General features: G+C 44.8%; 1 protein-coding gene across 1 annotated transcript in view; it reads left to right on the top strand.

Annotated features, from left to right (window-relative positions):
• Nucleotides 1-1,836: 1,836 nt before the first annotated feature.
• LOC126543476 (uncharacterized) overlaps nt 1,837-15,338 on the top strand; it is a 61,510-nt gene continuing 48,008 nt past the window's right edge. Inside the window, exons 1-2 of the mRNA XM_055062441.1 lie at nt 1,837-2,323; nt 13,766-13,891. Of these exons, the coding sequence (XP_054918416.1) occupies nt 2,138-2,323; nt 13,766-13,891 (312 nt within the window). The 5' untranslated portion in view covers nt 1,837-2,137. The remainder of the gene's footprint in view (nt 2,324-13,765; nt 13,892-15,338) is intronic.

The raw sequence follows: 15,338 nt of genomic DNA, 5'->3' as shown, positions 1-15,338 counted from the left end.
AAAAGCAGTGACGTGCTAGTAAAAGGGCAAAATAGTACAGTACTGGTAAAAAAGAAGGGAAACCATGGAAGATGTGACGAGCTATGTGGCCACGCAACTCAATTTTCTAACACTTTCATTCAAACCAGACGCGACGGTATCAAACTGATAGATAAGAAAGGGTTCACGGGCTTCTCTGTCATAATTTGAATGAAATCCCGATTCAAGCAACGTGACTTTGAGCTTATCAAATGAGTGGTAAGGGAGATGTACGTGTTTTGAAATAGGTAGGATGGGGCAACGCATTTGCGTGGAATTTGTGATTCTTAAAGCGCAATCTAAAAGGCCCTTCTGTTCGTGCAATATAATGTTTCTTGCATAGTGTACATTCCACCATATGTATTATGTTCACTATCGCAGTTGAATTTACGTTTCATTTTTAAATGAAAGTTTGAAGCCGTACTAGTGACCTCCTGCGATGTACATATGTAGGGGCAAACCTTTCATCGCAGTTTTCGGCAAGGATGGCTTCCGATGCCGTCATGGCAGTCATTCTTGAATGATGATGATAGTATATCTCGAATATTTCTAGCTCTACGGTATACTACCTTAGGTGGTTCAGCGAAGATGTCTTTGAGGCGTTCACTTGGAATTCGAATATTTTGGTGCTTCTTTAGTACAGGAATGGCCAGCAACACTCAAAGACATTCTATGGGAATGCAACGTAGTTATAGGAAGGATGGCAGTTGCTCCGGAGACCCTGTCGTTGAGGTGTTCCGTCACTCTGCGCAGCTCAGAACTCGGAATCCAGACGTGGGCAGTCCAGCAAGCCCGTGATCGAGGCGGCGTCGAGACAGGGCCTTGACGTTCTCCCGTGGGAGACCTGAGCCCGGATCGCGTTAAACATTGCCGGACGTCCAATAAAGTTGGATTCATCCATCCATCCATCTTTAGTACATCTTAAACGCGCGAGACTGACACAGAATGTGTTAGGACAAGATTTGTCTGAGGTGAGGGCTGCTACTTTGCTGACACTTATTTTGGAACTAAACAACTTCAATTTTCAAAGTCAACACTATGTTCAAGTTTGTGGAACGTCAATGGGTATGCGGATTGGCCCCAACTACACCAATATATCTATGGGTAAGCTAGAAAATGAATTTTTGCTAACACGGGCGCTAAAGATTTTGTATTATAAGCGTTACATCGACAATATTTTTTATAATTTGGTCACATGGGGAATAGGAGCTGTTTTCCTTCATTTCTGACTTTAACAATACCCATCCATCCATATCATTTTCTCCCACGTATTCGGCATCCACTATTACCTTCCTTGATGTCAGCGTTTCTATGCTAAATGATAAACTATCTACGGCACTGTACAAAAAATGACACGCCGATATCAATATTTGCACTTCAATAGTAACGACGTTAAACATTGCACGACTAGCATTCCTTAAAATCAAGTCTTACGTTTCGAAAAAATCTGTTCTGAACAATCCGGGTTTCAAAACAATTGCGCCGCCCTAAAGAAAGGTTTAGACAAACAAAATTATCCACTACAACTAATTGACGACGCAATAAAACGCGCAGACGTGCATCACCGTAGGACGCTTCTGTACACCGCGAAGAAACCGACTCCCGCCCCCCAGACAAATGTTGTCCTAACCCATTCTGCGTCAGTCCCGCGTGTTCCAGATGTACTAAAGAAGCACCGAAATATACGCATACGCGTAAGCACCTGATACGCATACCCTGCACCTGGTACCAGGAAGGCTAGCATCGCCTGGTGAAAAGAGCTAAGCCGAAAAGAAATAAACTTTCACCTTCACTTTCACTATCGGCTTTGGGCTACGGCACATTCGACTAGGCACACCGCCCATATCGGTTGCTTCTACCGTCAGCTCACATTTATACATATATTTGATTCCTCCTCCACTGATGGGCGCTGTATAGTTTTCCCAATAGAATCATTTTTATTCATGCAGAGGTTGACAAACGCTTGAAAAATGTAACCTGCAATCACATCCTTAAATTGAATTTTTTCTTCCTTTTTTTCTCTAATAACCGCGATCGAGCCTTTCACTAGCACTGCTCTGGACAAACAAAGAGCAAAAAGTAAAACACGTGCTAGCTCTCGGCAGGTGTTCACTGCACGATGCACCCGCTGTACTCTCTTTCGGCCTGTCAGGGCGACTGCACGATAAAGCCATTCTGTCGTTCGTCGCTCAGTGGGCGTTCATTTGTCGGTGGTCTGTTGGCGAGAATAGTAGTGCAAACTCGCGGGAGCTGCGAACGCCATTTGTCCTGTAGCGAATCAATGGCATCTGTGCGTCTCAGTGCAGTAAGTACACCCAGAATGTTTTCACCTTTTCCCTAGTTGTCAGGCAGCGTTAAACGCAGTAGCCGCGTATTGTTAGCTCTTGTTTCTTTTTTTTTTATCGAAAGAAGACGAGAGGGTAGTGGCACAATCGGAAACTGTCTGAACCATTAGACAGCGGAGGGAGCGATTTGGGGAATGAGCACTCGATTTTCGGATCAGTCACTGCTGACCGCCAAATTTATCTGCTTTCGTGCTCCAAAGCTAAACTCGTCCTGCGAGGGGCAGGCAGGTATTTTGCTTCGCAAACATTTCGATCCATTTTGTTGCATTACGTTCGCCGTACTGACAATGCGTGAGTATTTTTTGTAGCATGCCTACCACAGGCGGAAATTCATCTCGCACATGCTACCACTCGCTTCTGAACCTGCACGGCTGCCAGTGAATCGCTGACTTGGATGTCTACCATAAGTTCCTTTGACAGCGTAAAATAGTTTTTTAGGACTGACAGTTATTATGGAAATGCCTGCTGGGATAAGCGAGCGAAACACACCTAGCAGCCGGTGATTTCGCTACGAGCTATAAGGTTTCGAATGCTCCTGCCTCGCGTACCATGGTCCAGTGTAATCTAGCCTCAGACATAAATGCACGCTGAGCTTCTTCTCGCAAAAGTTTCATTTTTTTGCTCAAAACATACGAGCCAATTCAGAACGATAGTTATGAACTATTATGAGAAGCGGAACCGGGGTTCTGACCTATTCGAACCTATGTCGTGTGTAACCAGACTGAGGTTCTAGAAGACGCTAAATGCTGACCGAGAAACTGCATGGCCGATTCACAAAGCGAAATTGTGTGCTTAACGTTTTCAACTACCAATTCAATCCAGAGCCCCCGCCGAGCGTGCAAACAAAGCTGGTATGCAAGAAAACTGACACCAAATTGAGGACAATGCCCCGAAGCACATACCTACTTGCTCGGCTAAACATAGAGTTAGTGATCACACAAACTGCGCTGTCACTCTCTAGGGTAACAATAAATAGTAGAGGTTGGTGAATATCAACTTTTACAAGGTAAGCTGTTATGGGTTCATTTGAATAGCCGCTTTGAATGGTGATCGTGCCCAGTACCGCCGCCTCTGCCGCCGGTATCCGTCCCAGCTATCGCGATGCTCCTACCCACTGTGTGGTATTGGCCTAGAAATGGTTAGATTGTCTTGAGGAAGGTAATGAAGACTACAGAGATGTATAAAAAAAATTCTAGAATGACACAAATTCAAGGCCATTCCATCCAGAGAATGTGGATAGTCAGCGGAGCCGTAAACAGCGTGGTGAGAAAACTTGCGGTACAGACTTTATTGCAACACTCATTGTTTCAGGAATACCCCATTTATTTTCAGGAATAGTACATCCTTTCGAATTTTTTTCCCTCTACTTGTCGATCGCTGTTTTTCATGTTCAGGCCATTTCAAGCCTATGCAATTGGGTTGTATTCTTCTTGCGCTCTGTTACAAATTTTTTTTTTTGTTCCTCGATGTGATGTAATATTCTTTGATTTATTTGAACTCTTTGTCCATGACTGACCGTCATCCTGCTGTTTTGTAAACTGTAACGGGGTCGGGACCTCGTCAAGCTGCTCAAGCTTTTAGTCCCCTACTCCTTCTATTCCAAGGGAAATAAAGTTGATTGATTGATTGATTGATTGATTGATTGATTGATTGATTGATTGATTGATTGATTGATTGATTGATTGATTGATTGATTGATTGATTGATTGATTGATTGATTGATTGATTGATTGACACTCTGTAACGACGGTCACAATGGCTCTGTGGTCGCCATACTCGCTACTGCAAACACATTCTTTGATAATGTTAAATCGCTGCACGTGCGCCACCTGGTGGTCAGTTGGGCCGAATCCGTGTGGTATCGCAAGCGATATGGCTGCAACTCGAAACGCGTAAACCGCTCCCTTTTGGTCCCGACACATCCACACTGAAATCACCGACACCCATAGAGGTAGTGTCATCGCAACTAACCCAAGCATAGTGAGTAGCCATGACCTTTCGGGGCTATGTGAGCGTATATAACGGGCATTTGTTTTAAGGGGAGATGAGCCTCAGAAATCTCCATTCATTTTTCATGAAGTTAACTTATTATGTTTATGCCAAACATAGAGTTTGCTGTCTAATATTTCTTTTTTTCTTTACTTTCCCGCTACATTTTTTTCACCCCATACAGGGAGAAAAATGCCGTCACTCATGCAAGCTTTGGAATTCTTACCAGGCGTAGGAGACTGTTAGAATGTATGACACATTTCTGTTTATCAGCAAACAACTGCAATTAAGCTTAATAACTATTGCTCCTTTAGTTTTAAGATATGAAAAAAACATTTTTTCCTGCCTATTACTACTCAGAACTTCAATTAGTCGTTTCCTAAATAGCACGTAATTAAAGTTGTAGAAAATACAATATAGCCTAGATACCTCCATTTTACACATTTTTGCATTTCTGCATGCCAATTTTGAGAGATATAGGATCAGGTTAAGCGGGATCATAAGTGCAAGTACAAGAATTTTGGTCCACAAGCAGTGAAAACAGCCTAAACTTGACAAAAGAGACAAACAAAGTGAATTTCAAACCTAAGTATTTGTGGTTATTTACTTTATTCAGGCAAGCTCCGCCGAGAGGGTAAGAAAATTCCGAGGGATTCTATTGTGTTGTAAAGGACATGCGTACAGATATAGTAGCGTTAACTGACATGTGCCATTCTTTGCACCCGTCTCACACCAGCTCGAGCTCCCTGTTCAATGTCAAGTGCACAGCGTAACACACAATTTCTTTATAAATAAGTCATCCGCAGAGAGCTTAATATCACATGAAGTATAGCAGTAATTTCGTTAATAAAGAATAAATGGTGTTATTGATGGGGATGAATCAAAATGGATATTTTTATAGGCTCAGGGATATTTCACTGGTTGCGGGGCTACCGCTTCCACGTAATAGGGGACTTGCATGTTGCCGACAAGCCTGTGGTGCTGTCAGGTGACAGAGGTTTTTGGCGCATTCCCTCCGAAGCTCTCCAAATCCTAAGGAAAGCTGGTCGACAGCACTTCGATAGCACAGCGATCATGTGGTTCCCAGCGCACGTCGCCACCCCCACCGACAAGCCCCCCCCCCCCCCCCCCCCCTAACCTGAACGAGGTAGCACACCGCTCTGCGCGAGAACTGACCCACCGGGCAGAATCGGAGACCGCCTGTTGGAGTTCGGAACTCCTGGTTCAAAACACGCGAGAACGCTTGGTCAGGTACAATGACATCACCAAGCACTAAGAGCTAGGCAGCCGGTTACCGCCCCTTCACCCCAAACTGAAATGTCGCCAGGCAGTCGTCTGGCGACAACTCTTCCCCAGTCCGGTGCGATTGCGGCACATTTTCCCCACACAATACCCGAGTGCTCTTTGCAAGTTATGTCAGGAAACTAGAGCGACGCTCTCACACATGTTGTGGGAGTGTCGTGTTATATCAGCTACAATGGCAGTAGCTCCGGAGGCGCTTGCGTCGAAGTGGGCCGCCACTTTGCGCAGCTGCAACCTCAAGACGCAAGAGTGGGCTGTTCAGCAGGCCCGAGAGGCGGCGACGAGGCAAGGCCTCGAAGTGCCCTCATGGGAGACCTGAGCCCGGGTCGTCAAACTTTGCCGGATTTAAAAAAAAAGTTGTTTCCATCCATCTATTTCGGCCGCCGTAGTGAGGTATAGACACGGGCGCGCTTCAATGCCGGCCACCTGCGTCACCCGTTCACTTATATTTTTTTCTGTTTCCTTAGCATTCGTTCGTTGAAATTCCACATGCCGACATACAGCTGCGACCCGCAATGAAAGCAGAGCGACTACGTGTACCGTTTCCACTGTAGGCATACATAAGTCCGTAAAATTACTACGCTCTTAAATGCAGCGACTTCCCCTGTCAACTGGGGCGCTTCTTTGCGGTAAAGTCGCTAGCTTTCATTCCACAGTCACTCGGTTAATTTACACGATAAAACTTATTAGTTTTAATCCGATTAGCATCCGTCTGTCTGTTTGTATGTCCGTCCGCCTGTCCGTCTTCTGACGCCAACCCAGGGACCCATACAGTTTACCAGCTTGGGCCACCAGGTATGTGCTCATGTTACTGATGCCGTCATGGTCATTGCATCCTCGTCGTTAGGACTTGGTCGTCCAACCTGCATCATTCTGTTGTCGTCACGCCATCGTCGTCATACAGTAGTCATGTGTTTGTTTTCGTACCGCCGCCGTGATGTCCACCTGTTTATTGTGCCATCGTCATTGCATCGTCATCGTCCTCCGGCTCTCATCATGCGGTCGCCGTGACGCCTTTTACTCCAACCCAGCAGAGCAAATTGCCCATTAGCTTGGGCCACTGCCTGAGTGCTCGTGGTTGCGATGCCGCCGTTGTCGTTGCGTCGCCACCGCTCCAGCTTCGTCATCGCTCTCTCGTCATGCTGTCGTTGTCACGCAATCGTCCCCATACAGTCGCCAGGCACTCGTCATACCATCGTCGTGATTGCCGCCGTCGTCATTCTATCTTCGTTACCTGACGTTTGTCATGCCTTCCTCGCGACGCCTTTTACTCCACGGCTTCTATTTTATTCCACGGCTTGTAGAGTTGAACTGTGAAGTCCTTACGTCCAGTTTATCGATCTGTTGAATATTCATCTGCAGGGTGTTGAGGTCTGGAAAAGCTCTTCGGAAATGCATCGTATCCAAAGCCTGAGACTCAAGAGCTTATCGCTTATTAGGTACCGGTAAACCAGTGGAGCTACAAGTGCTCAACTACTCTTGTGCTTCGCGAAGAACCTATTTCCCTTTCTTCTTTTGCTTTTCCTCAAACTCATTTAAATGTTCTTCATCAATGTTATAAAGCAGAACAGTGCACTTTATTCTGATCAGCAAGGGCGAGGGAGGAATAAGAATATGTACAGACAGCCTTATTAGTTCTCTCCCCCTTTCCGGACATACCAGGTGACGCTCAAAAAGGTTCAGAAATAATCAACGGTACAAGTAGGCAGTTTGTGATGTACATTCCACTAAAAGAGAAACGAAACGTCTGAAGATGACAGAACAAAAAAATCTTAAACATATTGCTAACCAAAATGTCAAGTCACGAAAATGCAATTTAGTAAAAAAAAAAAGAAACACACACACTGAAAAATACCTTAGTTGCACTGTACTCAAAGTGGTCAAGTGTATAACACAATCGTTCGTTATAAATTGAAACCGGTATTCGAACTAAGATAAGAAAGTACATATAGATGTCAGCATTAGAATATTGACAAGTGTGCTTGTTTTATTTTTCTCGGGTGGCCACTTTTTCACCGGCTAACAAAGGCTACTTTGCCTACACTAAGCGGCTTCTCTTATCTAATTGGCTGACAAGAGGCGACGCAACGCTCAAGTGGAGAGGGATTCGATGGGCCGAGCCAGTGCACTGAAAACCGATAACCGTATGAAGAAGGTGGTGCCGTCGTCTGCGATTGGTCCGCTTTCCCTTAGTTAGCTTGCGGTGGCTGGAAGAAAATCGCGGCGGCATGCAACGGAAGCTGAGGAATGACGCTAAAACGGATCCCCAGCAAATAATAATTGGCGGAAGATGTCGTAAACTTGCCGAAAGTTCTCAGAAGCGTTCCACGGTCACGCAAAAACATTTATTATATGCAAATAAACCCATGCTCTCCGGCAGTTGCGAGTAGCCAGTGCCTGAGCGATCGGCGGCAGCCATCTTTTATTCCTTTCGGAACGGGGCAGGCTGCGGTCATTCAGAAGAAAATTCAGTTTTGTTCGGCATATTATTGCATCTTTAGCGAGTACACGTCACTTTGACGTGGTGAGTTCTTGCAGTTTTGTGACGTCGCGTGGCAGTCAGGTGAAGTGGGTGCAGCCCGAAAACTCTTGACCTACAGCCGAGTGCTAATGGCGAAAAGGCGTCGAATCAGAAATAACTTTTTTTTGTTCTGTCAAATCATGCATAATCGATGTGTACACTTCATATCAGATGAGAAGCTATCGCGGTTTTCGTGACGACGCGTGACAGACAGGTGAAGTGGGGGTGGTCCAAAAATGTTTTTGACCAGTCGTGGTGGGCTGATTGCAGAATCGGAACAAAAACGTTAGGAACAGTTTTACGTTACAGCGCCCCAAGATACATCAAGGAGCAATGTTGCCTCCTATGTCAACACCGTTTCACCGTTCTTCAACATCTTTCATAAAGAAGGGCGGCATCATGCCATCATTGCGGTAGCAATTATAAGGATGGTTGAAGCGCGTTCAAGCCTTCAATGCTGCGTTGGCACCATCGCTGCCACCATCGCAGCGTCACGCTATCGAAAGCGAATGCGCAGCTCTCGTATGTAGGGTTACACGGCCTCCAGAGAGACAGAGTGCGTTTGGATGCGAAGGTTACAAACCACAGTGCGCGCACTGCCTCACGTTACCCTCAGTCTCCTCTTTGGCGGTCGGGGCACCGTTCCATCTTCAGCTGCTGGCATGATCGCAATGGGCACGTATGCTATAACCCCACTAGCGTTCATGCTGAGGCAATGTGCGTAAGAACAAGTTAGAGAGGTGTGGAGAGTAACCTGAAGATGACGTTATCTAACATTTCACTGGGAACTGAACAACATCGGATGTTTCCCGTCAGTTTCGTACACCACTGAGGCACCAAGTGTGCAGCACCATCGACGACGCTCTTCAGTCAGGCCAGCGTCGTGAGATGCCTGGTAGCTGCCGGGGCGCTGTTTCTTTTGCGCAGCTAGAATTGCCCTGCGTGCTTTGCCGCACCAACGTAACGTATCCAAGTAGAGCTGAAACAAAAAACTGTTGGAGGAGCTCAAGCGCAAGGCCATATCTTTATATCGCTGTCAATGCTACGCCCTTCGGCTGAAGCTGCCAATTATTTTCAGTGCACCACGAACAAAGTGTTCTGCGCAGGGGTGAACAGCCGACAGTACAGGAGCTGTAGACTTGCATATCGTGGTTCATTCTGCACACAGCAAGTACGCACATATTGAACCAAAAAAAGATGGGATATTATGGTTTCCTGCGGAAAAAAATCAAAGCTTACATTGGCTTCTAAGCTTTCGTTTGTTAGTATTTCGCTGATATTCTGAAACACGACGTGTATTGATGCTACCAGGAGGTTGGAGACAGATCATTTTTGTATTTGTTGTCGGTTCCGTGTAGCTTCTCTCGGTTCATTTAACGGCGGTCACAGTGGCCTAGACTCGTCCTGAGCAGCTGTGTGCATGCCACGTCTTGATGACCGTCAAGCTAAATTGATGTAATCCTTGGACGCTCACCAGCGCCGACGGTTTTCCGTTGGTTTTGATCTCGTGAACCACCGAGGTGCGATGCCTGCAACCCCATTGGCAGGCTGCTCACAACGCCTGTGCTCTGACAAGCCTTCGTCGCAACCCTAACCCTAATTATTGTTTTCAATGAATCTCCTTCACGCAAAACTCACACTTTCTTTTTCTTTTTCAGCTTTCTGCCTCCTTTGTCTCGCTCCCTATCAAAAAATAAACCTGCAATTGTATGCTAATAATTTCAGTCTACGGCCATCTCCAGCTTTAATGACCCCTTGTCTCACTGGCGCGCTCATACATGCATTTTCGAACACACGGAGGGATGCGTACAATTTCCTTTACGGCACACTATACGATCGCCGCTTGTGGCGAGTAATATGGTCGTGAGTGTTCAAGAGGCTACACTATTCGAAGCTATCGGTCTGCCATAACGCAACGCCCAACATCCTGTGCACTCGCTCAGAAGAATTACAACGCAACCAATATTTTTTCTCCGCTAGTACGCTGTTCAGGAGAGGGGGAACATATACGCAGAACTTAGCATCGACGCAGGCAAGTTCCAGAATGTCAAGATAGAGGAGAAGATGTCTGGCAGCATCCGGAGCCGCTCTTTCACGACGATGTGATCGAATGACATTGTCTGCTACTTCAAATAACGAGGACGGGAATAGGGATATAAAACCCCAGGCCAGCAGATGGTGACATGGCCTAATGGATGGTGTGGCGACTAATGAGATGGTATTGCTGAAAAATTACGAATAACTGCGCGGCTAAATCCAAGTGGGATAGAAAGTCAAATGGAAGAACCTTGCTCATACGACAACTTATATTTTGTGGAATTTGAAGCTAACGCTAACTTACCAGATCTGAGCGGTTTGGTCTCGGTCGGCGTTTTTTATAGCACTTCAGGGCGACAGCCGAAATATGGCAGTGCTCATATTACAGTGTCTGTTCCCAACAAACTCTCCGAAAAGGACCGTCAACTGCAACTTACTCGGCTATCGCACCAGTTCTCACCACCTGCGAAAGCATCTAAAGTGACTTGGAAGCCGCGGCTATGTTTCTCATCCCACGGGTCTTGACGTCCTTTAACGGGAACCGAAAAGCCAAGAACAATGTTAGGTTGTGCGAATGGGCATATTTGGCCGGCTATTTTTTTTCGTCTCCAAGGTACGTGACTCTTCCATTTTGTAATAGTTCTCCAACAATTGGTAGGAGTTACAGCACAAAAGCAGAGGGAGGCAGGGACGTAGTCTGTAACTGTTCACTAAGTGCAACATGCACTTAGTGGCGATTTGCAGAATACCCCTCGTCATCGTGGCGGTTATATGACATACATAGGTTTAGAGGGCTCCGTATTTGGACACGAGTGCTTAGATCTTCAATTATGGCTCACCTTTGGGTCTCAAGTTCTCTGGTTCTGATAGCTTCCCAAGAAAGTTACCTGCTCATGGAAACGCGTCACACGGTCTTAGCAGAAAGGCAATTCATGTCAACCATGACTACTGATGCGCAACAATGTCAAAACCATTTCAATCCAACCGACGCGCATCACGATAAGTTTGTTCGATACATGTCATAAAACAACTTCCGTAAGAATTGAAATTCGCTGTTATGATTTAGTGATTTTCCTTTTACGACTCCTGGTGTCTGTCATCATCTATATAAACCCAATCAACCTAGCCTATCATATCTCGCTGGCCAACTCTGCGAACTTCGGGCGCTTGAGCCTATTTTTGATTCGAAGCACGTCCGCTCAAGATTGTAGCATCGGGCTATTGACTTGCTTATTCCTTTATATGAGTCATACTCTATTGAAAAGATTTATTACTTTCTTTGAGTCATTCTACATTTAAAGAAACCAGATGAGGGAAATATATTTGGGGAGATGAAAGCAAGGTGACTTAAAGTATGGCAACCACAATATACAAGTCTTCTCAGGGTGAACTAAAGAAAAAAAAAGAAAGCCTACGTACAGCCCATATTACTTATGAGTAGGAACTGCTCATAGTGGTTTGTATGACTGAGAATAATCTCAAAACGTGAATATAGGAGACCATACGAGTCAAGCTTTTTCATGCATTATTCGAAATCGCGGTTTTTAAGAGGCGTGAAGCAACAACACGTTCTCTAGTCTGACTCGGACGGATAAATTCAGAGAAGTGGTAGTCAGACTGCCTTCACAGTTGGCAGACACTGTATGGTCTTGGGTAGTTTTGTATAAACAGCGGAAACAGTCCGACGAGTGCTACAGGGGGCCCCAAGAATCGCACGAGAAAATTTGTGGCTAGCATTATGGGCCTCCCGCTAACGTGTGGATAAAAGCGTACGCGTGTGCTGCCAAAACTGGAAGCTTCGCGAACGCTGCTGAAAAGTCTGAAACAGAACTTCCTTGTGCGGGTTTACAGCGGAAAAACCACGCGGAAAAAGGCCAAAGACCGAAGCGTACAGAAGGATTTGGCAGGATTTCCAAGGAATCGCTTTGAAATTTGCATATACAATCGTGTTTACAATTAGAATTTGATTTTTGCTCGCGGGCGTGTTAGCGTGCCCTGGACGTGGTTGAGGGTACAGCAGGAAATAGCCTATGGCAAACACGGCGTGTCCACATAGTCATGGTGCACTTTTGAGCGGTCCCAGAAAAGCAACAAAACAAGACAGAAACGCGAAATTTTCACCATATACGAGTATAAGGAAAGCTCTCCTGGCTTCTGTAACATGCTGTACAAGGGTTTGCGCACTCGGCTGATGACGCAACACCACGAAGTGCCACACAGGTGATGATGCAGCATCCCGAAATGCACCGCAGCGGATCAGCCTACGCCACTCCAGATGTGGACGGTAGAGAGGAAACTTCAGTGCGTCCTGTGGCTTATTATATTCAAATCCCTTACCAAACTGCAACGTAATTGTAGTGTTCCTTCGATAGCCTAGTCAAAACGAGTAGTTGATTACTTGATACGTTACGTTATGATACCTTATGTGCGGTAGTTAAGAATGCGTTCTTGAGTGCTAGGATATTGTCTTTTTTCTCTTCTTACTAGTGTTCCGCCAAGAGTCTGTTGTGCTTCTTCAGTGCTTTCAATTTCGTTCCTTTTTTTCTGCTTGACTCTATCATGGTTCGATTTCGTTGTAAGAATTCTGCTACGTGAGTTTGTTTCATTTCTGGGAAATAGGGCTACAAATGTGGCTTTGGTTATTTTTTTGCCTCGTTAGAGCGTCGGCTTTCGGTCGCGAGAAGAGCAGAACTCACAGCTTTTACTGTTGTACTTCTGACATTTCATTTCACGACACATCAATTACGAGCTAGTGTGTGTATTAAAATCTATGCTGGCCTCAATTTTCAGTTGACCCCCGATACTATGAACGCTAGAAAAAAGTCAGCCGATTGTAAGCAGATAGAAAAAATAACTATTCGTCTGCGAAGGCACAATACAACATCTTCGAAAAGCGCATTTTCGATATGCTCGGTAATCAAATCACCCAAAATTTTATCCCATGCCGACACAGAGAAGTTCGTTCACTACTGAAGAAAAGCAGATGTGTCGAAGACGTCTCGAAGTGGACTAACGTCTGAGCTTGTTCCTACCGACGCGTCCAACATTTGCGACTTCCTTTGTCTTCCCCTGTATGATAATCATTGTTACAAACATTCCCGCGCCTCTTTGTGTCTTAATAACTTCAGCTATATCTTTCGCCACCCCATCGCATCGGCATTTCTGTTATTAGTAGTTTATTATTAGTAGTTCTTATTATTATTATTAGTAGTAGTAGTAGTAGTAGTTATTATTAGTAGTTCATGCTACTGATAATAGTATTATTATAATGATTCATACGATGTCCTTCTATGTCACCGTTCATCTCATCCATCAGTGGTCATTGACACATATACAGTCGCCTGCGAAAATAGAATTACTCGACACGTCATCATCCTCTGAATATTTTTACTGCGGCGAGCGTTGTTACTTGCTACGGATAATGAATTAAGCCGATCCTATGCTAGCGTCACTTTTCCCAATAAACTATTTAAAAGCGTAAATCTAAAGGCCAATAAACTTACAAAGGCCTGTCGTATTCATTCACTCAGATTCCTTTATTGTTGTTCTTCAGATGCGTGCGAAGATTGTTAATGGCATCGTCTACTCACCATACCCTGACTTGGAGGACTTCAAGGATGTCTCCACATTCACCTACTTGAACCGAAGATTGCAAAACTACGGTGACAAAACGGCACTGGTGAGCGAAACGCGACAATTAATTTCATTATTATTATTCTTTCTACACGCGCGGAGTTGAATACTGATGCATACAACACTAGCAAAAATTTAATTACATAAATGCGTTGATACGTAGGATATACATATAGTCCGGAGAACAGCTTAACCGAATGGATAAAACAAGCTTTTTTTTCAAGAATGAGCCCTCTAAGATTATTGCATTTCTTCAATGAATTGAAGGGTCATTTGCGTAGAAAACTGTGCAAGTTTTTTTTTTTTTTTGGGGGGGGGGGGTGTACACCACCGACACGCAGCTCGGATGCGCTGAGGGCACCATCGTGCCTTCTGCACACAGCAGATAACGAGGAGAGTGCACGCCTAACTCTTCACAAAGTGTCAAAAAACGCTGCCCGTGAAAAGACTTCCCTCTTGTAATCTCATTCCAACCTCCATGTCATACTCATTTTTCTGTGCCTAGCGACCAACGATGGTTTATTGCAGCTGCCTAGAGCCTCCTGCCACCTGAAGAACGCACAGGGACACAAGTGGTGATAATAAGTTAACTTTTAATTAATCCTGTATATCTTAATATATTTCAAACACCAACGATAACCCTTGCACCACGTTTCAGATTGTAAATATTTGTGTTTTCTATTTAGGAAAACACAAATTAGTAATCTTTTTCTTTTTCTGCTACGAGACGGAGAAGCTGTAGCGCATACGGTTCAAATGATTTTAATTATGATAAAAGGTCTTCTCAAGCGCGACAAAGGTTAGCCTGCACCCCCCACCCTCATTTTCCATCAATATTAGACCAAAGTATTTGCGACTATTTTTTAATATATTACGAGCTGTATCACTCTACAGCTAGAATTTGAAAAGCAGATTAACTACCCGAGATATATGTCTTCGGCATACCTCACTCCATAAGAGTGTGCGAGTACTCTTCTAAGGGCAAAATTTTCAAACCTGCATTTTTTTCCGAGCACCATCAAGGACAACAGCGTGTCTCAACCCGTTTTCACGCCTTCCTCTGTTTCAGATATTCTGTGGAACATTCTCCTATCTTAGATATTATTTTCAATACGTCTGTAGTGAAGGATTGGTTTACATATTCAGTTTTCTTCTTGCTTGATTCTATTTTTTTAGTGCCCAGAAAGCAAATAATTTGAAACGTCTTTTTCTTTGCATTGCTTTATACATCTAAAGCAAGATGTTACGCTGTTTCCTTTCCCCCAGAGATTTAGATTGATACATGCCTGAACTTAGGTAAGTCAACAGTCTACGATATTTGAAGCCAACCAGTGTTAAAGATCTAAGCTTCGGGCCGGGGTGGCCCTTACACCGGCTGTTGTCTCAAGGTGGAACTGGTCGCATTTACCACTGGGTGCTACGTGTCCATACTGCTCCGTTCCTGCGGTGGAAGCAGATGCATACCACCTAATATGGACATGTACGGGTTTACA

The sequence above is a fragment of the Dermacentor andersoni genome, chromosome 10, assembly GCF_023375885.2.
Source record: "Dermacentor andersoni chromosome 10, qqDerAnde1_hic_scaffold, whole genome shotgun sequence".
In the NCBI taxonomy this organism is placed as follows: Eukaryota; Metazoa; Arthropoda; class Arachnida; order Ixodida; family Ixodidae; genus Dermacentor; species Dermacentor andersoni.
Note: the sequence above shows the minus strand (reverse complement) of the source record. Positions and strands in the feature narration are given on the sequence as shown.